Raw genomic sequence first — 24,980 nt, 5'->3', positions numbered from 1 at the left:
ATGAGACAACAGTGAAATGGCGGATCCCAAAAGGCTTGGAGAAAAATGGAGATGAGAACCCTTAAGAAACAGTCCCCTCCTCTAATAATCAAACAGCCTGCATTTAAGTATAAAAACTCCTGATTAGCAGGAAAGATCACAGTTAATGAAACTCCAGGCAAATGCTTGCAAAGGCTGTTCTTACTTCGCACATTTGGAGCTGAAAGAGGCGCCGTTCCTTCTCCATCTCCTCTGCGATCTCGGCTCCTGTGATCTCTGTGCGGATCATCCCGTGCTGCTTTGCATGCTCTCTTTTCTCCTTCTCAATTTTTGTACTGTAATTAAAGCAGATACCATCATTAAAAAAATTTTATGTCTTTCCTTTAACAAGAGGCACTGATTGTTTCTTCATTACTAGAGATAAGAGGCAGGAATTCTTACATTGGGAACATTGATCAAAAGAATCAAAGAGAACACACACACTATAGATTTTCACCTAGGAAACCTCTTACATTTTAACTTTGATCTTACACATGGATGGACTTATTTTAGAGGGAAGAGAGAGAGAGCGTGTGCACAGAGGGAGGGCAGATGGAGAGAGGGAATCTCCAGCAGACTTCCTACTAAGTGCCTAGCCCGATGCGGGGCTTGATCCCACAAGGTCATGAGTTGAGCAGAAACCAAGAATTAGATGCTTAATTGACTGTGCCACCCAGGCACCCCCACATGGATCAATTCTTATAAATTCCCTCATATTTTGGTTGGCATGATAAAATTTTGACAGTTGACTTTCTCTTGGGTAAAGTACTTTATGATGAAAAAGACTTGAAGCATATCTTGATTACCAACAAATTACGAGTCTGAGAATTATTTCAAGACAATCAAAGGGCATAATGAACGCATACAAAAAGTAGTCAAAGGTAATTTTCAATATTCCTCTAAGCCTGGGCCATTGCCATATCCCCACAACACGTTTTAATCATTCAACCACCTGGCACTGGATTCTATGAAATAAGGATGGGAGAAATCCCAGTCTATAACTTGGAATCCTATACAAATGTTCTTCAGTGGGGAAGGGCCAAGAGGGAAGCACATGAGTAAGAAGGAGGGCCCATATTAAACCAACACTGCCTGAGGCTAATGCTTGGCTATGATAGATGGTACAGTAACACCAACAATTACAACCCTCTTTCCGAAAATCCATCTAACTTGAAAACAGACTTCCAATGTCAGAAAGAGTAGATTTTAGTCGTGAATGCAAAGACAAACTGATTTAGCCTTCAAATCTTCTTTTAAATTGTGGTGGTGGGAAATCAGACCCCAAAGAAAGCCAATATCCTTGTCTATATACAAACAATGGTAGAAAATCAACCCATTGGAAAATCTACTACAAGTCTGGTTGGGATTCCTCGGACGCCATAATGCCGTATCTTACCACGCCATGTTGGCCACCAAGCAGGCGTGAAAGCAGATAGAGAACAAGCCTCAGCTCTCTCTACTGGTGTGGGTGGGAAGAGAAGCAGGAAGCTAAAGACATTTGAAAAGAAATGTGAGAAGTAGGCATTACACCATAAGAATAAACTTCTGGGTTAGCGTCATAACTTGACCACACGTCTTCATTTCTTCTTCCTTCCATAATCCCACTAAGAGGACATTAAACTTATAAAAAAATATAATCTCACAAAGACAAGAACTGAAGACAAAAAAGGATGAGAGAATTCATCAAATATTTGGAAGAGCAGGTGTACAGACAGAAAAAGAGAAAGTGTACCAAACAACAGGGCTCCCTGACTCCATGGCCAGGATACCATCATACATGATCACTAGACATGGACTGACGGAGCTGAATGGTGCCAGAGGACACACCTCTGGATACTGACATTTACAATACCCCTGATAAAGAAGCTGTCTTGGAGTACCTAGGTGGCATCTGACTCTTGATTTTGGCTTAGGTCATGAACTCAGGGTTGTGGGATTGAGCCTCATGTTGGGATCCACACTCAGTGGGGAGTCTGCTTGGGGCAAAAGAAAAAAAAAAAAGAAAGAAAGAAAGAAAAGAAAAGAAAAGCACTGTCTTCACATCCTAAAACCTAAAACCTTGCATTCTTGACAAGCGCTGCTAACACAGATGAGCTTTCCATCAACTTTTGGTGCTTTGCTCTGCAATATGAATGGGCAGTGAAGGAGGATAAGATAATTGAGGAAGGGCTCCAAAATGAAAGCAAGAGATCAAAATAACAAGTTGGGGGTGGGAGCAGGGGAACCAGACGCAGTAGGAGAGAAAATATTTTATAAAATATAATAAAATCCTCAGGTACTAAATACTGTACCTATGAAACAACAAGAAAATATAAAGAGACCACCAAAAACTCCCAATGACTTGAGAAAAACGGCTTTGGAAATCTAAAATATGGCAGCTAAAATAAAAAAAGTTGACAAACGGAATAAAAAGCTGAAAATAATCTAAAACATAACAGACAAATAGGACAGGAAAAAGAGGGAAATGATAAGAATCACCTAGTGACTCCAACATGATATGGTGAGGCATTTTAGGAGAATAAACAGAAAACAACAACAGCAACACATGGACACATGGGAGGAATAAGAAGAAACATTTCCAGAACTTAAGAACTAAAAAATTGCAAAGAGGTCAATGCACACACCATGGCACATGAAGAGACTCTGCAGAACGTTTGAAAAAAAAAAAAAGTCTAAGATTTTTCTTTTCAAAGATGTATTTATCTGAGAGAGAGAGAGAGAGAGAGAGAGAGAATCTGAGCAGGGGAAAGGGCAGAGGGAGAGGGAGAAGCCTCAAGCAGACTCCCCGCTGAGCATGGAGCCTGACGTGGGGCTTGATCCCAGGACCTGAGATCATGACCTGAGCCACAATCAAGTCAGATGCTTAAGTGACTGAGCCACTCAGGTGCCCCAAAAGACAAGTATTTTCTACTTGAAAATAAACAAACCCCCCTTCCCCAAATCCATGCCACATACAAAGAAATGGGAATTAAAGATGCATCATATTTTTTCATTAGGAACACTGGTAAGAGGAAAACCATGTAGCAATGCCTTCAATATCTCAAGTGAATATGGTTATAAAATTAGGATTTTACATTCAGCCAAACTCTTGTTCTGTGTGATGGCAGAATGAAGATATTTCTGGACATGCCAAAATCTGAAAAACTTCCCTCCTTTAGAGCTGTTCCCTGGAAACGACTGGCAGTAGTGTGCCAGCCAAATATGGGACTATGCCAGGAAGGAGGAACCCGGAGAGCTACCACGAAGGGGCAGCCCAGGACAACGGCTGCATGGCTGATCTAAAGAGCTCTGGAAGGATTCTCCAGGACAGAAAGGAAGGAACTGACAGAGAACCTAAGGCTAATACATATATAATCATTGTTACAACGTATACAGTGTGTTTTCTTTTGAAGATTTTGTTTATTTATATTTATTTATTCATGAGAGACACAGAGAGAGAGAGAGGCACAGACACAGGCAGAGGGAGAAGCAGGCTCCATGCAGGGAGCCTGATGTGGGACTCAACCCCAAGACTCCAGGATCACGCCCCGGGCCAAAGGCAGACGCTAAACTGCTGAGCCACCCAGGGATCCCCTACAGTGTATTTTCTAAACAGAAACATTATTAATAGGTTTTGGACACCCGAACAGATAACAAAAGTTTACAAAACACTCAAACAGAAGTAGGCAAATGAGATACTTATTTCATTTAAGAAAAGCACAAAATGGTGCTGTAAGAATGGAAATCCCATTATACGACACACCACTGGACTGACACTGGAGATTTGCACTCACAGACGTTGAAACACTGACAACTGATTTATTCATAGATTGTTGTATTAACCACACACTGGCTGAACAGGGTAGGGGTGGGAAGGGATGGGGGTGACTGTGCACGAGAGCTCACCCCTCACCTGCTGTAGCAGCACATCGGGTGAACCAGGAAGGAATGGCAAGAGAACACGGAAGACCATTGGGACAAACCAACTGGGGAGAGGTAGCAGTGGGGACAAGAGAGGTGGAGGAGGACGGGAGGGGTGGGCTGAGGACTGCTGTGTCTTTCCATGAGAAGCAGGCCTACTGCCTGCATAAGATTCCCTCTCCTGTTGCTCATTAGGAAAAGAAACCTGAATTATCGAGGCAGCACAAATTCCCTGAGCTCAGATTCTGGGGGACAGGACAGACATCTGAACAGCATGTGACGAGTGCTGTGACGGGCGCCTGCTGTGCCCTAGATGCTTTACATCCTCTGAGAAACTCTTGTCAAAGCCAGTTATTGGCTTATAGAGTAAGTCTTAACAGATACAAGTACTGTTTAATGTTTTATGTATGGGCTTAGTTTTTTTTTTAAATTTAAATTCAATTAATTAGCATATATTATCAGTTTCAGTGGTAGAGAACAGTGACTCATCAGTCTTATATAACACCTAGTGCTCACCACATCACGTGCTCTGCCCTTCATGCCCATCCTCCAGTTACCCCATCCCTCCCACCACCTCCCCTCCAGTGACTCTCAGTTTGTTTCCTAGAGTTAAGAGTCTCTTATGGTTTGTTTCCCTCTCTGATTTCATCTTGTTTTAGTTTTTCCCTCTCTGGTTATCATTTTTGACTAAATATTATTTGATCATTAAAAGACTTGCTAGAAACTACTGATTGAGTGCCAACTGTATACCCGACAGCAATAGCAGTGCTTCAACATACTACGTTATCTTGTCCTCAGAAGCCTTGAGAAGTAGGTGATTTTTCTATTGTTTTACAACAACAGAAGCTGTAAGTGAGGACCATCGAAGTATCTCGGCTCAAAGTCACAAAACTGGGTAAGTGGCACCACCCAGATTCTCCCACAGTCTCTGATTCTCCACGAAACCATTAGGGCTCACTGCCTCCTGGGTTCTAACTGAAGACCGTAGAACATCCCCCTTGGTTCTTGCAGCTAACAAATTAACTTTTTTTTTCTATATTGTTTGTTTTCTGTAATTCATAATCAAATGAGTCCCATCACATCAAGTAATCAAATATTTGTGGGTTTTTTTTTTTTTTTTAACTTCCTGTACCACTATAGCTAGTGAGGAAGAAGCCTATCTTAGGAAAATAATTTGATGCCAGGGATTTATTAAAAAAGAAAAAGAAAAATCTTTCTGGTAAAATACTAGTATCAGGACCCACTTAACAACACGATTCCTGCTATACATTTCCAGATGCAAATAACTCTTTCATCCTTTCAGTAACTGTTCCCTATGCACTAGTGGTGTGTCCAAGGTTCTGGTAGGCTGTGGGAGATTAGCACCCAACGATGTGGTCACTGCGCTCAGCAAGATCAGATGCTGGAGGACAATACAGAATAGTGAACGGCTGGACAAGTTCAAATACAGTTGAGGGAAGGGCACCTGGATCGTCCGAGAATGGCTTATATTCCATGATATTCATAATACCGACCACCAGGTACTTTAAAGTCTTACCCCAACACAAAGATTTGCATAAAAATACAGTTATATCATCCAATATAGGTAGTACTTTAGTTGACAAAGCACATATTATATCTTGTTCTGTCCTTTCCATGTCCTACAAAAGAGATCTATTCCACAAGTCTAGAGCAAAGGGTTCTCTCTCCCTTTTGTGGACTCCAGCCCCTTTAGTATGTACTTAGTTCCAACCCAAGCCCAGCACACACAGCTGCCTCTGGACAGGGCAGTACTAAGATCACAAGCATGAGCATTCATGATCCTCCTTCATAAAGAAGACAGGCTGGCTCACGGTATTCATTTACATCACTGACCATTTTTAAGAGCTTTTTTCCTAAAAAATAAAAAAGAACCTTTTTTCTTCTCAGCTGCATTTATAACTGATCAGTGTATAAAAGTATTCCTAAGGCAACAAGTCTGCAGCAATGCACTTCTCACATAAGCATTTACAGAAGTAGTTTGCCAAAAACCAAATTTAATCTTGAATCTGTTTTTCTTTTGTTTGTGTTTTCCTTCTGCTGTTATTGCTGTCGATGGAAATGACTTTTATTCTCTTATGTTTATAGCTATCCGAGTTCACAGCCAAGCTTTTCATTAAATGCTTTAAAATATATTTCTCCTCCCACCCCACCTCATGGTGATACAGATGTCTCCAAGCAATAATAATGAAGGAAGGGAGGGGTGCCTGGGTCTCAGTCAGTTAAGCAGCTGGGTTCGGCTCAGGTTATGATCTCGAGGTCCTGGGATCAAGCCTTGCATAGGGGGAGGACACTGCAGGGGTGGTCTCTGCTCAGCGGGGAGTCTGCTTTTCCCTCTCCCTCTGCCCCTACCTTCCACTTGTGCTCTCTAATAAATAAACACAGTCTTTAAAAAAAACAACACAGGAAGGTAGCATGATTCGTACAGTATGAAGACTAGCCAAGCCCATCATGCATCTCACATGCATCATCTCCACAATTCCCACAAAAATCCCGCCAGACACTGCTCCAGCTCTGGTGAAGGCCAGCATGACACCACCTAGCCCTACGACCCTGTGCAATCCCCTCAGCCTCTCTGGGCTTCAGTTCCTCAAACCAGACAGACGGTGAGGTCACCGTGAGGAGGTCACGCATGTAGAACACTGTGTGCAGGCCCTGGCAGGTAGAAGGATGTCATCAACACTAGCTATTATTATTTCCTAAGTGCTATGTGGGAATGTCAATAGTCTAGAGTTATGTGCTAACTATAATTAAAGAAAAGTTGCAACAGTCAGATCTACAGCCTGATAGCTCATACCAGCAGCCACGAGTGCTGAAACCCTCGGCAGTGACAGCACACCTCACTCCAGACAATGAGACAGGAGATGAGCCACTTGTAATTAGGTCGGCACACCCAAACCCTCAGCCCTTCCAAGGATGTACTACACAAGTCGTTCAGAAGGGAGGGCTCTTCCAGTTAACTTTGTCTTAAGAAAGTGAACACTATAAAAAACAAACAGAAAACTACTTACAACTTTGTCTCATAATCTTTCCAAGCTTTGTCAAATGGCTTCTTGAGATCCTTAGGAAAGAGAAAATGAAACTGAGATCGAATTTATTTTTGCTCAAAGGCAGATAAATAATCCTGAAATAATATCTCAGCAGAAGCGCTTTCCTTTATAGGACATGGGAAGCTTGGCACAGACACTCTCACGCACGGCACAGCAGGATCACCCATGAGAAGCCTGAATAGGCAGGAAGGATGAGCTTCTGGGCGATGCCCGTGAAGCAGGACCCAGCGGCTCCAAGGGACTGGGCCCCGGGGTTGCCGGTAGCGTGGCCAAGACTCAGCGCAGACTGCCCGCACCCACGGAGGCTCTCCCCGAGATTCTGGAAAGTGCCTCATCTTATTTCTCAGTCAATAACACTATGTGAAGTGGCGCCTCTTTCACAATGATTGTTTTCCAAGTACTTTTTTAATGCTAAAAATGTTCCGAGTACCTTTCAAATACAAGTACCACTATGATCTTAAAAGAAAAAAAAAATCAATCCTTTCCAATTTAAGTCAAATTTCTGAACACTTACTCCTTTGACTCCCTTCAGGTCTCCTTTTAACAAGGAGTCCAAGGTGAAGATCACATTGTGGCTCAGACCCTGGAGCTGGAAAACAAAGCAAAGAGGGGAGATGGTTAGAGAGAAAATTCATATAGAATAATAAAATCAGTTACTGTTGACTGAGCGTCTTACACATGGCAGGCTCTGTGTAAGGGGCTCTCGTGCACCATCTCAATGGCCCTGAGGGCTGCCCTGAGGTGGGCAGTAAGACCAGCATCGTGTCCAGCTTGCGGGCAGAGATGCCTGTACTCTGAATGACCACGCAGCATGTGTGCACCTATCATCTGTAGACCTGTCACTGCTCCCCAACTAATGTGGTTGACCTTAATTTGACATTTCTTCAACTGCCTCAGAGGAAGGAGGGAGCCACACTACTGGCTTGTTCATATGCTTCTATAGCATCTGTCACTATCTGAAATTACCCGGCTTATATGTATACTCTCTGTCCCCCACCAGAACAGAACCTCAACAAGGGCAGGGACCTCAACTGTCCTACTCACTGTATCCTCGCTGTGCCCAGATCAATTAAAAAGACAAGATATTCAGGAAGCACAATGTAGAGCAAAGGTGCAGGTTTTTCACTGTTGCAAGGCAGTGGCCTGCGTGTCCTTGATTTTAAGATAGTACAAAAAGGGATCTACAGAGGAGAGGGTGATGAATCTGGCATTCAGCTAGAGAGAAGAGTGGCAGGGAAGCCAAGGGAGGGATGGTCAAGTAGGGAAAGAGTGAGCAAAACAAGGACTTAAAATGCTTTATGATATAGTCCTAAAGAGCGAAGGAGACCCCAGGCACTTTGGGGAAACCAGGTTCAGTTGTGTAGAACCAAGATCGCAGGGAGGGACCTGTAGAACCAGGTTATAGCTGATGAGGTCAGTGGGCACGGCGCCTCATTCGGGAAATAATTTTACTCTTGGGTAGGAATGTACTCATTAGTCCGGCCACCAGCCAGCCAGCCACCCTTTCGTCGATCATTTATGGAGTACCTGGTTTGTGACACCTACCATGCTAGCAGCCGGCTAGGCAAAGGTGAATAAAACACCACTCCTGCCTTGAGAGGACTCACATCACAGTGACAGAGGAGGTCAGAGCACGCAACCAACTCTTGGTACTACATGTGCTGTACAGAGGTGGAAGGATCAAGGCTGACACTTGCAGGCTTTGTGCAGGACCCGCTGCACCACATCTGTAACTCGAGGATGCTATAACCTACTGCAGATGGCTGCTGTGAAGGGGTTAGTTAATATACCTGACAAGCGCTAGCTTGTTCCCAGACACCTAGAAGTGCTAAATACACGTTTATTTTTAAAGTCCAAACGGATGTTAAATAAGAGGTAAGATAAGAATAAGGCAATGTGGAGAGGACAGGGACACCTTCGGCCAACTCCTGCCTACTGTTCTCATGCTGGGCTTCCTGAAGCTGGCCATTCTACCTCTGCCCTCCTCGGCCACCAATGAACACACAAGAGAAGTTGTCCAGGGCACACACCACTAGGGGGCTTGTATCAAAATCTAACTCACTCTTCTTTCAAAGACAAAGAGATTCTGAAAAACCAAGACAATTCCATCTATGCAATTCTAGAGGAATCTGCCTGGGTGGCAGGTGCCAACAGCGAGAGAGCCACAGATTCAGAGTCTGTGTGCTGTGAGGTCAAGGGCATTGGTTCCTGGGAAGTGGGGTGAAAAATATCTTAGATATAATAATGGCTGTGGCTCTCCAAAGGGCCAGAGTACATAAACTTGATGTAGAGTGTATCTGTACTATTAAAACCTCACGGGAGAAGCGATTAGTCAAAAAATAGAAGAGGCACCTGGCTGGCTCAGTCAGTAGAGTGTGGCACTCTTGATCTCAGGGTTGTGAGTTTGAGCCCCACATCGGGTAGAGAGATTACTTAAAAATAAAATCTTAAAAAAATTACTTAAAAAGGCTCCCTGGGATGGGGTGGGGCAGTCTGCAGATAATAATAAAGAAAAATAAAGCTGTAAAACAAATAATGGCCGTGGGTGTGAGATGGGAAAAATAAAGATTAACACACTCACTCTCTGCCACAGATGAGTAGCTGCAATAGTATTTTGCTCTGAATCCTCAGCAAGCTCATTCCTGAAATACAAGCCTCCTGCACCCCACTATCCTGCGGGTTCCAGGGGTTTGTGTGGATGGTGGTGACACAGGGGCATCCGTGCCCTCCACTAGTTAGGCAGCATCTACCTTTTCTTGGTTTGTAGATATCCTTGTTATTTTCTTCAAAACATTTACCATCCCTCACCATTTATACTGAGGCAGAGCTTAGTGCTTGTCAACAGGGAACTAGTTAAATAAATTACGGAAGCTTTAAACAATAGCCATAAAGATGAGAAAGTTCTTTATATCTAACTCCGGAAATATCTCCGAGATAAATTGTTATGTGATAAAAGCCAAGTGTAAAACAGCATTCATAGCATACAAAGTTTTGTGTAAAAAGAACAGGGACACCTGGCTGACTCAGTGGGTGGAACATATGACTCTGGATCTCAGAGTTGTGAGTTCAAGCCCCATGCTGGGTGCAGAGATTAAACTTATTAAGTAAATAAAACTTAAAAAAAAAAAAAAGAAAAAGAAAAAGAGCCAAGAAAACTGGTTTATGTTTAAATTATTTCTGAAATGACAAGAGAGTAAGCTGCTGGTACTGGTTCCCTGCAGAGATAGAGACTGGATGTGTAAGGTCGGGAAGGGGAAAGAGCCTTTTACTGTGGACCTTTCTGCATGAAAAATTTTTTTTGTATCATGTACCGTATTGTTTGTCCAAAAAAGGGGAAAAATTCTGAAACAAAAAATGAGGCAATAGTGATTATAGGCCATTTTTTAACTTAGTCCTACATCAAGGTTTTCAGCAATGCCTCAAATTGATTGTGAAATGAAGCAGGGAAAAAAATACATTAATGTTATTGCCACGTTGGCCTGAAGGCTGTGTTGCAAAACAACAATGAAAGAATTATGAAACTCTGTGGTTAGTACTGAATATGGGAGTTGCTCGGAAGGAAAGGTCCCTCAAAAGCCATGTATTGACCACACAACAGACACAAGCTGTAAGCTTTCAATGACGCCGCTGTGGTCAGGCGTGGGGCAGGGGGTGGTAGGCTGTAGCTGCACGGCTGGAAAACCCCAAGAATTAAGAATTTCTCTGTGGTTATCCACACACATACTCTTGGGAGCTGATAAGAAACCAAGAAGGCCAAATATCGTGTATTATGAATGTAGAATCTTCCCAGGGATGAGCCTAGGACAAGGCCCCAGGAAAAAAAAATTGAGACTTAAACTTTCTTCACCTTATTTCCCAGGAAAAAGCAGGTTAAGTTGCAAAAACTGGCAAAGGAGACTGGTTTTGTTTTGTTTTGTTGAAGATTTATTTGAGAGAGAGCAAGAAAGCATGAGCCGGGGGAGGGGCAGAAGGAGAGAGAGAGAGAGAGAGAGAGAGAGAGAGAATCTCAAGCATCGCGTCCCATGGTGAATGTGGAGCTCACCGTGGGATTCGATCTCAAGAGCCTGAGATCACGGTGTGAGCCCAAACCAGGAGTTGGATGCTAAACCCACTGAGCACCCGAGTGCCCCCAAGGGAGACTGTTTTAAGTACAAAGTGAATAACAACTACCAGTCATTATGAAGATATGGAGTGAAATCAAAGAGAAGACAAACTAATTTCAAGAAAAGGAAACTTTTAAGAAATATTTACTGAGGGACCAAACCAAATATCCTTCCCTGGAGATCTCAATGAAGAGAAGACCTATTTTCTCCGATATTTGAAGGAATTGTGTGTGACAGCGACGGACTACAGGACCTCATGGTTGTAGGATTCTGTGATTCTCCTGCTTTTTTATTTTCCAGTTCTTTCAGGAATCCTTCCCATGGCCTGAACAAGGCTTGCAAACTGATGTGTAGCAAAAGCATCTTCAGGGCGACCAAGAGGAGGCCGACATAACACAGCAATAAAACAAGTGGACAGACTTCCTGTATCACCTTCATTATCCGCAGTGGATTTTTTTTAAAAGCCTCTCAAATGTATTATATCATTATTTCCCATTAATTTTACTAAAATTCTATTGATTAATCCATCCCCATTTACTCAAGTTCCAACCTATTTCCTTTCCTTTAATGATCAAGCTGAATTAACCTCAGCTCTTCCCATGAGTCAAGATAACATGAGGCCAAAGGGCAGGTTTCTAAAAGCACCTTCTTTCCCATTTTCTTAAGCAAATGCATTAACAGCCCTCCAGGAATGATGTCTGCGTGTGGTGAATATATCTGTTTTCCAAACAAGCTGCTGTTTCCTTCCTCACAAAGAGGAAACGTCCCCTGTGAGGGTATATATCAAGCCCAAATAGAAATTTGGAATAAAGACAGGAGGCTGAGGTCTATCCTTTCATTATGCAGAAGTGGCCTGTTGAAGCAAACAAACTGTAATTAATACTGGTTTTGATCAAAATAACCACTTGTTCCTTACAACTGCTAAGACACCACCAGACATTATACAAACAGCCCCGTCATCTCAGACATTAGAGAGGACTTCATGAACAGCTTTCTTCTATGCATCTGCCCTGATTTTTTTAACCCCTTTAGAGTTTTACTACAAAACAAAATCATCCTATTTCTTTACTGATTTATACCACCTGTCTTTCCTCTCCAGAAGGTATGTTTTTTTTTTTTTTTTTTAAGATTTTGTTTATTTATTCATGAGAGAGAGAGAGAGAGAGAGGCAGAGACACAGGCAGAGGGAGTGCCCCATGTGAAACTCCAATCAGGACTGCAGGATCACGCCCTGAGCCAAAGGCAGATGCTCAACCGCTGAGCCACCCAGGCAGGGTCCCTAAAAGGTGTGCTTCTTAATTAAGGGGAGGCATCTCATCTATTTTGTCCCTTAACTGACCAGGTCTTAAAGCAGCTGCAGGTCACCACGCTGTTTCTGGCTTGCCTGTGGGCCTGTGAGGCCCCCTGCCACCTCCCCAGGAGCACAGGTAGAGGGGGCAGTGACTCAGCAGCCCATCCTTCCCTTCCTCATGGTGAGAGCAGCACAGCTCTCTACAAATGGTGCCCCACGACGCCCACGTGCACATGGCACTGTATCAATTAACGAGGACAGAATTTGCTTGCTTTGTCATCCTGCATTAATTCTGACATTCCTTCTCCATTGCCCACTGGTTTTCTCTCCTTCCTCTCTACAGACAGAAACAGTTCTGCTGAGAAGTAAGGCTAATGCAAATGTGCTGACTTGCTCAACGCATTGGAAAATCCAATTAAAATAATGAGCCAGCTCCCAGCAGTTAAGTCTATGATTCCCTGGAATAAATTAGGTATTCCGTCTACTGTGTTAACTCCTTCACGGCACCCTGTGGTCAGGCCATTTCCAGGGTGTGATGATACACAGGGGAAGAGTTCTCAATGGGAGCTGAGAAGCCCAGAGGAAGCATGTGGCCACTTAAGCACTCTTGGCCTGGGTGACTTTGGGCAAACTATTAACTTTACTGACTTGGCTTCCCAATTTTAAAATGGGTGTCCTGGCACCTTCCTCCACTAGCTCAGGCTGGTGTGTTAGGATCAAGGAGAATGGATACCAACAAAGTTCCCCCTTTGCAGCAGGTCACGGGGTTGTCGGCCCCTACCCCACTCTGCTCCTGATAACCCTCAATGTGTTATTAAATAACGTGTTCAAACACACTGAGATAGTTAAGTGGAGGGATCAAACCACAGACCAGGGCTACCTCCAAAGTCAGTGAACTGTCTACAGCACTATCTTCCTGCTGATTAGCAGAAGACTATGCTTCTTGCCGATGTTTTAAAGACTATGATATACTACATACATGAATGGACAGTTCTCATCAGCATTGACTGACCTACTGAACTAATAAGCCTTATTGTATTTGGTTGCATATGCATTAGGGGGAAACAAAGAATACTGCTCACAGGTTGAGGGCACTTACAAATCCAACACAGATGAGAGTTCATGTTCCCACCTCACCTCACTGCTCACACATCTGTAACAATTGACGTTTCATAGCTACTGGAGTGCCCAGTGTTCACATGGCCAAGCAGGTGACATATACGTCATGAGGTGTGTCCCTGGACAAGTCATTCAACCTTTTAGAGAGTCGCTCTCCTTGCTTATAGTGGGGCTAATAAGGGCACCTGCTTAAAAGTGTTACAGTACGGATACTGGGTGCTATGCACGTGAAATCCTGCATAAAACAGACTCTTAAAAAATGTAACTAGGTTTACTTTCTCATGCTTGAAAAGTTCAGAGGTATTAGTGGGAAAAAAATACAATGACAGCGTTTAAAATTCTAGAATAGATCTTTTGAGGCTGGGGTGGAGGCTGGGAGGACTCCCAAATGTCCTTCATGTTGCACCACATTCTCTCCAAGGTAGGTTTTATGGTTGTTTCCCTGGTTCGTTCTGCAAGAGAGTCTCTACGAACCGTAAGGTAATGCATCCTATTATATACCATGCTCTAATCCAGGCAAAGCAGCCTGAATTAGATTTATTAAAGTGACAGATGGTACTGTGTTTAACATATGTTACCTAAAGTTTTTGCTCACAACAATTCAGTAAGATGATTCTTGGTCTCACCCAATTAACAAGGAAACAGGCTCGGAGAGGTTAAGTAACTTGCCCAAGGTCAAACAGCAAATATGCAGATGATTAGGTTTTTAATTAACATTTTTACTGACTCCATACTCATTTCTTTGTTTTTAAGATTTATTTATTTATGATAGAGATAGACACAGAGAGAGAGAGAGGCAGAGACACAGGCAGAGGGAGAAGCAGGCTCCATACGGGGAGCCCAAAGTGGGACTCGATCCCGGGTCTCCAGGATCGCACCCTGGGCCAAAGGCAGGCGCTAAACCGCTGAGCCACCCAGGGATCCCCTCCATTCTCATTTCTTGAGTCCTACTATTCAAGTGATCTTTTAAAGTGACTATCAGATCATATCACTCTACTCCTCAGAACCCATCAATGGTTTCCTATGGACCCAGACTCAAATCCAACCTCCAGGCAGAGTCTAGCCCTGGCAACCTGTCTGAAGCCCCTCTACCCATTCCCACTGCCCATCAATCATGCCACCCCTTCTTTTGGTTCTTGATCAGTTAAGCTCTCTCCCCCTATGCACATGCTTTACCCTTAGCCTGGACCACTCTTCCTTTGGCTACGGACAAAGAGTCTCCTACTTTAGTCTCCATGCCTCCTCTTCAGTGAGGTCTTTTTTTTTTTTCTCTTCAGTGAGGTCTTGAGCCCATTCTACACATCTCTCTCCTCCCTGATTTCCCTTTAGTCTCAATTAGGCAGAATAGGCTCACGTTCAGAGAACAGTGCATTTTACGGGCACTTGATTGTTTCTTTAGTGTCTAGAGCAAAGCCTCTTGAAGGCAGGAGCTATGGCTGTTTTGCCTACTACTATGTTACATCAAACCCCTAGGACAGCACAGGCACACTATATATATATATTTTTTAAAGATTTTATTTATTTAGTCATAGACACACAGGGAGAGAGGCAGAGACACAGGCAGAGGGAGAAGCAGGCTCCACACAGGGAGCCTGATATGGGACTCGATCCCAGGTCTCCAGGATCACACCCCAGACTGCAGGCGGCGCCAAACCGCTGCGCCACCGGGGCTGCCCCACACTATATATTTTTATCTTTATTTAGGTTTTATTTATTTATTCACGAGAGACACAGAGAGAGGCAGAGACACAGGCAGAGGGAGAAGCGGGTTCCTTGCAGGGAGCCTAACGTGGGACTCGATGATGGGGCTCCAGGATCACACCCTGGGCCAAAGGTGGCACTAAACAGCTGAGCTGTCCCAGCACAGACACATTAAATAAAATGTTTTTGACTGAATAAATGGCTGAACAAATGAATTCTTCTCCATGCCTGGGAAAGCTATTCCAAGGCTCCGAAGTGTTACAGAATCTGAACCCATTTTGGTCTCCCGGGAGCACTCTGTACTTCCAGATTAGAAGGTGGGGACGTGGGGACACATTTAGGAGAAGAGCAGAAGATTGCTTCTAGAATATGGCTGGGGGTGATAGATCAGACCAAGGGTACCTTCCATCCAGCAGCCACCAGGCCTTGTTTGACAACTGGGGAAGAAGGGTGTTCTAGACTTGAACCTGCCTCCACCTGGCTCTGTGGGTATAGGCCAGGCACTTCTTGTTTCTGCCACTGATAAAACAAGAGGTCTACAAGGTCTCTAATATACCTTCTGGTTATAGTACTACTATAGCTTAAAATGAGTTACTGAGATACCACTGAATGCACTAGAAAAAAATCCAGACCAACTGAATGAGAGCAGCCAGAGAGAGATACTCACGCTGTCTCACAAGCAGGATATGGCACTGTCCCCCTACCACCAACAAAGTAACAAAAACAGTAACTACACAATTCTGTAGTGATGCAGAAGAGTTAGAAGGGTCAGTTTATAGTTCCTATCAAAATCCTAGGTCTTTTTATATTGTCTGTAATGTCTACTATAAAACTTCTGGCACAATATAAACAGACCCTTTTGAAAAAGTCTGAAATATCTCAAGAAAAGTAAGATTCTTTAACCAGAGCAAGAACAGATGGGACTACCAGGGTCTTGGGTCCCAGGTAGTTTCTTCCCATTTTCTGACTGACTCAAACTATAGTGAAGGAAGGAGAAATATAAATGCATGAACTGAATTCACATAGTAATGAAGGCTGACACTGAAATAATCCATTGTCACAGCACATGTAGAAATTTCAAATGATGCCCTCGACTCTTGTTTTCAACAGTGAGAACGCGGCAATAATGGAGATGTTGAAAGTAGGAGACTGGGTAAATAAATCCTGGCGCGAATAAATGATGGACATTCTATGGAGCTTTTGGAAATGGGGTCGTGGATACCACTGAGGGATTCTGCAGACCCGCTGAGGGACAGTCACTAACCATGGGAGAGGCTCTGGGCTCCTAACCGCATCTCAACCACAGTTACTATGCTTTAAGAGGCTGTATGCTTCCAACTAAGCAAAGGTCTGAGGCTACAGGGCTTTACAAAACCAGAAAACATTTTCAAAATATATAAATAAATGAAAAATCAGGTTATAAAATAGCACTATAGTATGAAACCAATGTGGTTAAGAAGTTACGGAAATAAACACACGTACAAAAAACGATTTATAATAAGGAAAAGGTTAGAAGATACAGATGGCTCTATCTCAACACATACACAGTGGATTGTAAGGCTACTGGGATTTTTATTTCAGTGTTTTTTTCCGTGTATGTTCTAAACTTTTCAACAATGAACTGGTATTTTTGTATTTAGAATATTATAAAGAAATACGACACAAACACAAGAGGGCGATATAATCAACCAGCAGTCGATTTCTCATTCAACTTGTTATTTGACTTATTAATACAACATAGAAGCCAGGGGGTAGGTATAAAAATAAAACTAATGAATTAGGAAGTGAATTTGGCAGGAAAAATGACAGCTTCTTCTCTGCAACACTAGAATTCTGTATCTCTGTCCAGAATGACCATCCTTCCCTTACCAAGTCTGGTCCTCCAACCACTGGGTGTTTGCATCACCCAGAACTTGTTAGAAATGAAATCTCAATTCGAATTAATCAGACACTCTGAAGGGGCACCCGACAACCCACGCTGAAAACAGCTTTCTAGGCATGATGGCACCACTGCTTCACACTAAGGGCTGTCCAAAGTAGAAGGAAAACCAAAGTTCTTTTAGAGAAGGTAAGATCTACAGTCAAAATATGGAAATCAGTTGTCCAAGGTCTAAGGCATAATTACCATGAAAACAGAATGGAGGTGCAGTCTAAGGTGTAATCACCACAGGAAATACACAGGAGTGACTGCTCTGGGTGTAGGGGAGGAAGACCTATAGCAAAGGGGGCCTCAAATTATACCACTATGCTACAGGCATCAGGAACTGACAAGACTGAATTAAAGCAAAAAAATGCAGCTCTACTGGAAGTTTCACGGAGAAAAATGGGTAGGTGTGAGAGTATCGAGGAATATGGGAATTCCTTAATGTAAAATAATGCAATTATATTTTGTCTAATTCAATTTGAGCAAATGAAAGGTTAGATCTCCTACATCAAGAATGAAAATGAAAGCACTATTATCCCTTGCATTATGTGCAGCATCTGATTCCATTTGAGGATAATTATAAGAAAAGGGGGAGTAGCTAAGACTTTTAAGCCCAAGAAAAATGGGAAAGCAAAAGGAAGAAAGGCCCAGGCAGCTAGGCCTTTGCTGAAAGAAAAAAAAAAAAAAAAGACATTTCGACCCTAAGGATTTCCCTTATTGTGCTTGAAACCATCGATCGACTGGTTCACCATCAACTTTCAGACCCTTAATTTCATTTCCATGCATGTCATCTGCAATTTGCTATGGTTAAACTAGAACAAAACCATACTGTAGGTGACATCAAATTCCATTTTCCTTGCCTTCACCGAACATCTTTATCACACACTGTATGTTTGACAACAATAAACTTTTACTTAGCACCTTCCTAACACACTGAAAAATATAAAATAAATGAGTGCAAGCACACAGGCCTCACCACATGTCACAACAGGAGGACACAGCAATGCTTCATTGTAAGACACTGTCTTCATATAACCAAGTTGGGAGAGCAGGGAAGCAGAGATGGGCTGCTCCCTTTGACTGGACCGCCCTCCTCTGTCTGCTTGCTCCGTATCTGGTGCTACATTTGATCCTCACTGAAAATGCTTCAATTAGCAATAATTGCACCTCAGATAAACCTCATTGGCTATGATACTGTCACGTGCAAAGCTTGATCCTCATTGAAAATACCAATCCAAATAATTTGCTTCAATGGTGGCTGTAATATTCACCACCAGTTGATATATTTCTAGGCCAGCCTTGCAGAGAAAGAATCTTTTTTGGATATTATGCCTGTGATGCCAACTGCTGCCAGGACACACACATACACACACACACTTTCTTTATTTGCAGGCAGCAAAAAATAGGAAGTGTACAATACCTGGGCGCATCCCCATGTTCATTTTTTCCTATAAAATGAAGTATTGCTTTAGTGTAAACTATTAAAATATAGTCTGTGTAAACAGTCTCTTAAACACAAAGTGACAGCTAAGATCAGCACAGTGCTCGGAACAGGGTGGATATTTAGTAAACGCTGGCTAAGTCAAGACAATTTAGAAAGTCTTTACTTAAAAAAAAAAAACAATGAAACAACAAAACACAACACGGGCATATGGGCAGCTCAGATGGTTGAGCCAATTCTTGATTTTGGCTCAGGTCATGATCCCGGGGTCTAGAGAATGAGCCCCACCTCAGGCTCTGAGCAAGAGCAAGCAGGAATCTGCTTCAGATTCTCTCTCCTTCTGTTCCTACCCCCACTCATGCTCTCTCTAAATAAATAAAATCTTTTAAAACGAGCAAAAACAAAACAAAACAACAAAACCCCTGGAATATAGACTTTTACCTCATTCTCTAAATATCAAATGTATCAACCAATGCTTAATGCTCTTTAATGCTTCTAGTTCAGGAAAAGCCCATCTGCAAGCCTAAGAGAACAGTTTTATAAACATCTATTAATTATTTATGGTTTAGTTCAAGGTGTCTCTTCTGGGAAGCCTTTCTTGATACTCTTAATTTCTAGGTGAATAAATGAGTGAGTAACTGAATAAATGATTGGGACCCAGCTTGAGAAATGGTGGAACAGAAACGTGAACTCAGTTTTATCTGACTTCAGAGTCGTGCCTTTCTGCTAGCCCTCGGAACTTTCAATGGCTTAACACAGCCGGGCAACCAGTCAATAAAAGGGCCTATTCATATCTAGCAGAAGATGTAAGCTACTGGTTCAAGGCTGGATCAGCAGCCTGTTTCTTCATGGTTCACCTAAAGGTACCAAAAGGCACCAAAGGACATAATCTGAAAGAAGCAAAGTGTAAAGAAGCAACCACCTTAAATAATCAGAAATTACGTATTGAAATGTAAACAAGAAATAAATTCCAGAAGAGCAGATATAAAATGGGATAGAATTAAAACAAACACAACACATGAAAGGGGATCACCTGATCCAGAAAACATCTAAATCAGCGTGCCTCAAAGGGTTCCATGGGAAGTTAATGTTTCTTATACAGGAATATCTGTGGTCAAATAGGTTAAAAAAAAATGGAACTGTACAGGTCTCTTTGATAATAGGAGGTCTCCAAGCCTTTAATTCACAAAAGGGCACTGCAAATTCCCAAGAGCAATATGTAGTACTTTTCAATCTGGAACAATTACCAAAAAAGGTGGCATGGAGTTAGAATTTCGGGGAAAAACTCAGAGGGAAAGGCGCCTCAGATTCTGATATTCGTGTTCCCAGGCAGAGGGAGCCAGATGCACTAGGCCTAGCACGGCCACCACACACGGCTGCATAAGGTGTACGTAGCTTGAAACGTCCACCTGACTTGTATATGCCACCAGCCATGCTCCGCTCACTAATCTGTGTCCTTGGTGCTGACATCAGCCCAGAAGAAGGTGCCCTAGCTGGGTGGCAGTACCTGCCCAAAACTCTGGGTCTGGAGTGGGTCATCTCATCCAAAAGCTACCTGAAGCGGAGGTGAGGAGAAACTCAGAGGCAACACCCTGCAGAGGAATCTAAATCCAGTTCAAGAGAGAGCAGGTAATCTCTGCCAGGTGGACGGAATGGCAGGATCAAGGTAAGAGGTGAGGCCTGGGATGGGAAATGGGCAACAAGGAAGGGTGGCAGCGATCAAAGGTGTGTGAGGCTGAGTTTGGCGGAATTCTCTGAACAAAGGAAAATATCTGCATTTGCTTTTCACAATGGCCTCCAGATTTGGGCCTGGAAAAGGAGCTCTAGGGGCTTCTGGGACCAAGATCACGAGCACAGAAGGCTGGTAGTTATCTCAAAACAGCGTCTGCCTTACTCCTACAACGTCTGGACCACAGTCTCCCTTGCTGTCCTTTAAATCAATACTTTTTACTTAAATAAATTAAAAGTGAACCTTCTATTAGGCCCATAAAATGATGCCCACATTCTTGAGTCAGTCGAGTGCACGGGCTCTGGAGTAGATCACCTCGGTCTGAATGCTAGCTGCGATGCCTACCCTAGTCCTCTGTGCCTCTGTTTTCTCTACTGGTCGATAAGGGTGAGTGTGGCTGCTACCCGGTAGGGCTGCTGTCAGGAGCAATGAGGCTGACACAGACACCGTCACCAAATACTGTTTGCTCCCTTCTGTTTCCTGTCCCCTGCCAGGGGGGCTGAGAACACAGTTTAAGGGGGTGAACTAGTATGGGGGAAGTGGTGTTGGGCCTTCACATGATTCTGTAGTCTCTCTTGTGCCATGGTACACCCTGTGGTCACGGGGCAGCCTCCAGGTGCCTCGGTCTCTGCATGACTGCAGCGTGGGGAGCAGACCCCTCTCGGCAGACGTGGGACCTGAGGAGGAAAGACCCCCTGACCATGTGGAGCCACATCCTAGCCACATAAAGTGCTTAATTAACACAGTGCCTGGAGTACAGTAAGCACGTTCTAAATACGCTATTATTATTATTTATATACATAACATTTAACTATAGGAATAAAGAAAACTTTACCAGCCTCAGAGACCTTTCTGAGGGTGAGACCAGCTCAATCTTTGAGATACTGATATGCAAATGTTAGGGACATCCCAGGCATTCCCCATCTGAGTGCCCATCTGAGACTTCCTCCTCCAGGTTCAGTCCTCTCCCAGGGCTAAGGAAACCTTCTCTAACAAGCGACCAGTTTCTTTCTCCTTCCCCCCCATTTCCTTCTCCCTTCTTTTCATTCCTTTCTCATAGAACCACAGCTCTAAAACCTAAGTCTCTGCTTGCATCGAGATGCTGTTCTGAGTCTGTTTCAAGTGGAACGACACCCGACAACCACAAACACATACATTTTAAATGAAAAATGTTATTCATTGCATACAAAAGTTACAAGATGGAAATTCAATCCTGTTTTGTTTTTTTTTTTTTAAGATTTTATTTATTTATTCATGAGAGACACAGAGGGAGAGGCAGAGACACAGGCAGAAGGAGAAGCAGGTTCCATGCAGGGAGCCTGATGCGGGATACAATCCCAGGACCTTGGGATCACAACCTGAACCAAAGGCAGATACTCAACCACTGAGCCACCCAGGTGCCCCTCAACTCTTATCTGAGCTTCCTATTGACATTGTTTATAATGTTAATCCTTAAAAAGAAAAAAAAATCCAAAAGAAAAATAAACCATTTTTAAGTTGGGCATAGGGATACCATAGGATTTCTGTATATTGGATGTATTTATTTATGACAAGGTACCCCTGTACTAATGAATGTAAAATTTGAATTCTGTACTGAATCGATTATAGCTTAGTTATACAATGAAATATACTATGTAGTCTGTTACAGTGATTTTGAAATTTTATTTGTATAGTCCTAGAGAGCTAACAGGCTTTAAATAAAGTTTGCAAAGCATGCATATAAGTTTTATTTATTTAAAAAAACTTTAAAGATTTATTTTAGAGTGACAGCATGTGCATGAGTGGGGAGAGGCAGAGGACAAGGAAAGAGAGAGAGAGAGAGAGAGAGAGAGAATCTCAAGCAGACTCCCTGAAATGTGGGGCTGGAACTCATGACCCCCAGACTATGACCTGACCCTAAACCAAGAATTGGATGCTTAACTGACTGAGCCACCCAGGTGCCCCAAGTTTGTTTTTTCTAAAACTCATTTGGCAGCAAAACCTGATCTAATCTGAATTCACGTGGTAGTAAACTGGCCTGAATTGAGGTGAGACTCTTCAGAGTCTTCATCTCACTTCAGGTAAATATTCACAAGTTTTGTTGCAGAAAACAGATTGTGTTTAATTATGAGGAAATGCCCGAAATGTCACAGGGGGTCAGAGGAGGGATGTTATACAATATACGGCATGTGCACCCTGCCACCACTCTAGAATCTGTAAAATTCTGAATTTATCTGTTTCTCTGTGTATAAATCTATAAAACAGTATATTCCAAAGGACAGTATATTATTAGTATTAACAGAAGCCAGGATAATACAATCATTTTTATTTTATTGAAAATTTTCCCATATTTCTCACAATTTTATAAGTAAACATGTACAACTTTTTATAAGAGAAGAGGAAAAGAAAACCTCCCACTTATCCACGTGGATAGACCTCATTTCATGAAAGGTCTCACAATATCCACTACCAGTGAAGCATGTCAGGACAGGAGGGGAACGTCTGGCAGATCAAATGCTAAACCTTTCCAATTACGATTACCATTCTGCAAAAAGATAAGGTTGTTAGGACGTATTCTATAATCCAGGGGCTGCCAATTGCCTGTTGAACATACTCATGCTCTCTACATTTTTCAGTATTTCAAAGGTGACTTGAGACATAATTTGTTAGCTATAAATTCAGATCCAACCTGCATGTTTCTTAGCTATTCTCATTTGAGGGGGAAGAAGAAAAATTAAAAATAAATCCTTAACTTGACCACATACCCTGCAGTCAGACATTGCAAACAGGAAATGCTATGCAGCTGGAGAAATCTTTCCTTTGCTTCAACAGCTCTGAAGTAATAACTGCCCTCTAACTGTTAAAGGTGACTGAGGCTCTTATGCAAGCTCCAGAATTATCCAAAGGCTCAGGGAAGAGAAGGCATGGATAGTCCTGGCTGGACCACAATCCTTCCAGGCACCTCCTTTTAAAAGAGGTCTCACATATATTTTCTACAACTGCTGCTACCCTGGGGGTCTTGGGGTATGGTTCAAATAGTTTTCCTTACCCACTGAGAATCTATTTCAATCTACCACTTATTCCTTTCCCAACCCATTTTGTGCTTGGTGATTAAGCGGATGCAATCCTCTGTTGAGTCCTTAATTTCTTTCTCTGGATCACAGGGAATGATGGCCTGATGCTGGCAGGAGAGCCAACCTAGCACTATTTAGTAAGCAATAACTTTACTGCTTTCTTTGCAATGACTTAAAAATGAAAAAAAAAAAAAAGACTGAATATAATTTTGGTTCTGTGTATTTAACCAAATGAATAACAAAAAATACTTAGAAACAACTAAAACTCTAAAAGATCACCCTCTCTTTTCTTTTTTCCCCTTTTTAACAAGGAAGCTGCATTGTAAAGAAAATCTTTATCATTAATACGTTAACTACTAAATGACATTAAAAATAGAAGGAATGGAAGGTACAAAGGCATGGAAACAAGAAATGGTCTGGAATCCAGAGACAAGTCATGTGTTATGTCTGGAGCTGGCTCTGACTATGAAGGCATCTTTCACTAGAGGAAGGATGAATTCATAGAGACTGGTCAATCAACTAAAGAAATATTTCTAATCGTTAAAAAAAAAAAAAAAAGCTACTATCTACTAAGCATATACTGTGAGCCAAATGCTAGGACAGGCACTTCGCATAAAGGCCTGTACACTTAAAAGCAGGCCACACATGTATTAAAATCATCAACAAAATCGATCATGTCCATATTTCTCTGGCTTCTCGCCACTAAGAGGCAGCATTCCCTAGCTGTATTCACATGTGACAAAGGCTGGCTTCAATGTTTAGGGAACAGTGACCCAAAAAGGACTTTATTAGTTTGTTTTGTTTATTTATTTATTTATTTTCACAAAAAGGACTTTAACTACAGAGAACAACTGAAAACAGGGAAAGAGTGGTTTAGAAAACCTACTGAAGTGCAAAGGAAGTGGGAATACAGATCTGAGGTCACAGCAGAGAAGTGAGGTCTTGGGTTTCGCAGGGCACATTTGTTTTACGTTGGAATTTCCATATAACAACAGCTTTTATCATTCAAGATAAAATGTCTGTCTCTCTGACTAGAATTGGACGATTTATATACTTTTACATAAACTTTCCATTTTAGAAAGTTTACAAACTCACAAAAAGTCGCAAGAAGAGGACAGAGAGGTCCCTTGTGTCCTCACCCAGCTTTCCCCTAGGGCAATATCTTATACTTTACAAAGTCAACAGCTTCCACAGGACATTTTCCAAACCCAGGAAGCAACACTGGTATGAAATGATCAACTAGGCTACAGACCTGACTTGAATTTCACCAGCCTTGCATGCACTCATTTTGTGGTACGTTTGTATGTGGTTCTGTGACATTTTACCACATATATAGGTCGGGATAACCACATCACCACCAAGTTAAGAGAATTCTTCTATCAACACAAAGGAATTCCCTCAGGCTACCCGTTTATATAATCTTACCCCAGAACTCTCCTCCTCCAACCTCTAATCAGAAAAATATACAAATGGTGATGTTATCTTTTTTTTTAAAGATTTTATTTATTTATTTATTCATGATAGACAGAGAAAGAAAGAAAGAGAGAGAGAGAGAGGCAGAGACACAGGCAGAGGGATAAACAGGCACCATTCAGGGACCTCAATGTGGGACTCGAACCAGGGTCTCCAGATC

At 42.5% G+C, this 24,980-nt stretch overlaps 1 protein-coding gene across 2 annotated transcripts in view; it reads right to left on the bottom strand.

The window, feature by feature from the left end:
* The window catches only part of ASAP1 (ArfGAP with SH3 domain, ankyrin repeat and PH domain 1), a 355,167-nt gene that overhangs the window by 97,183 nt on the left and 233,004 nt on the right, over positions 1 to 24,980 (bottom strand). For both annotated transcript variants that reach the window (XM_041769623.1, XM_041769622.1), the window contains exons 6-8: positions 7,501 to 7,575; positions 6,948 to 6,997; positions 185 to 314 (exon numbers count right to left, since the gene is read on the bottom strand). In XM_041769623.1, coding sequence (XP_041625557.1) covers positions 185 to 314; positions 6,948 to 6,997; positions 7,501 to 7,575 — 255 coding nt within the window. The remainder of the gene's footprint in view (positions 1 to 184; positions 315 to 6,947; positions 6,998 to 7,500; positions 7,576 to 24,980) is intronic.

Source organism: Vulpes lagopus, chromosome 9 (genome assembly GCF_018345385.1).
Source record: "Vulpes lagopus strain Blue_001 chromosome 9, ASM1834538v1, whole genome shotgun sequence".
In the NCBI taxonomy this organism is placed as follows: domain Eukaryota; kingdom Metazoa; phylum Chordata; class Mammalia; order Carnivora; family Canidae; genus Vulpes; species Vulpes lagopus.
Note: the sequence above shows the minus strand (reverse complement) of the source record. Positions and strands in the feature narration are given on the sequence as shown.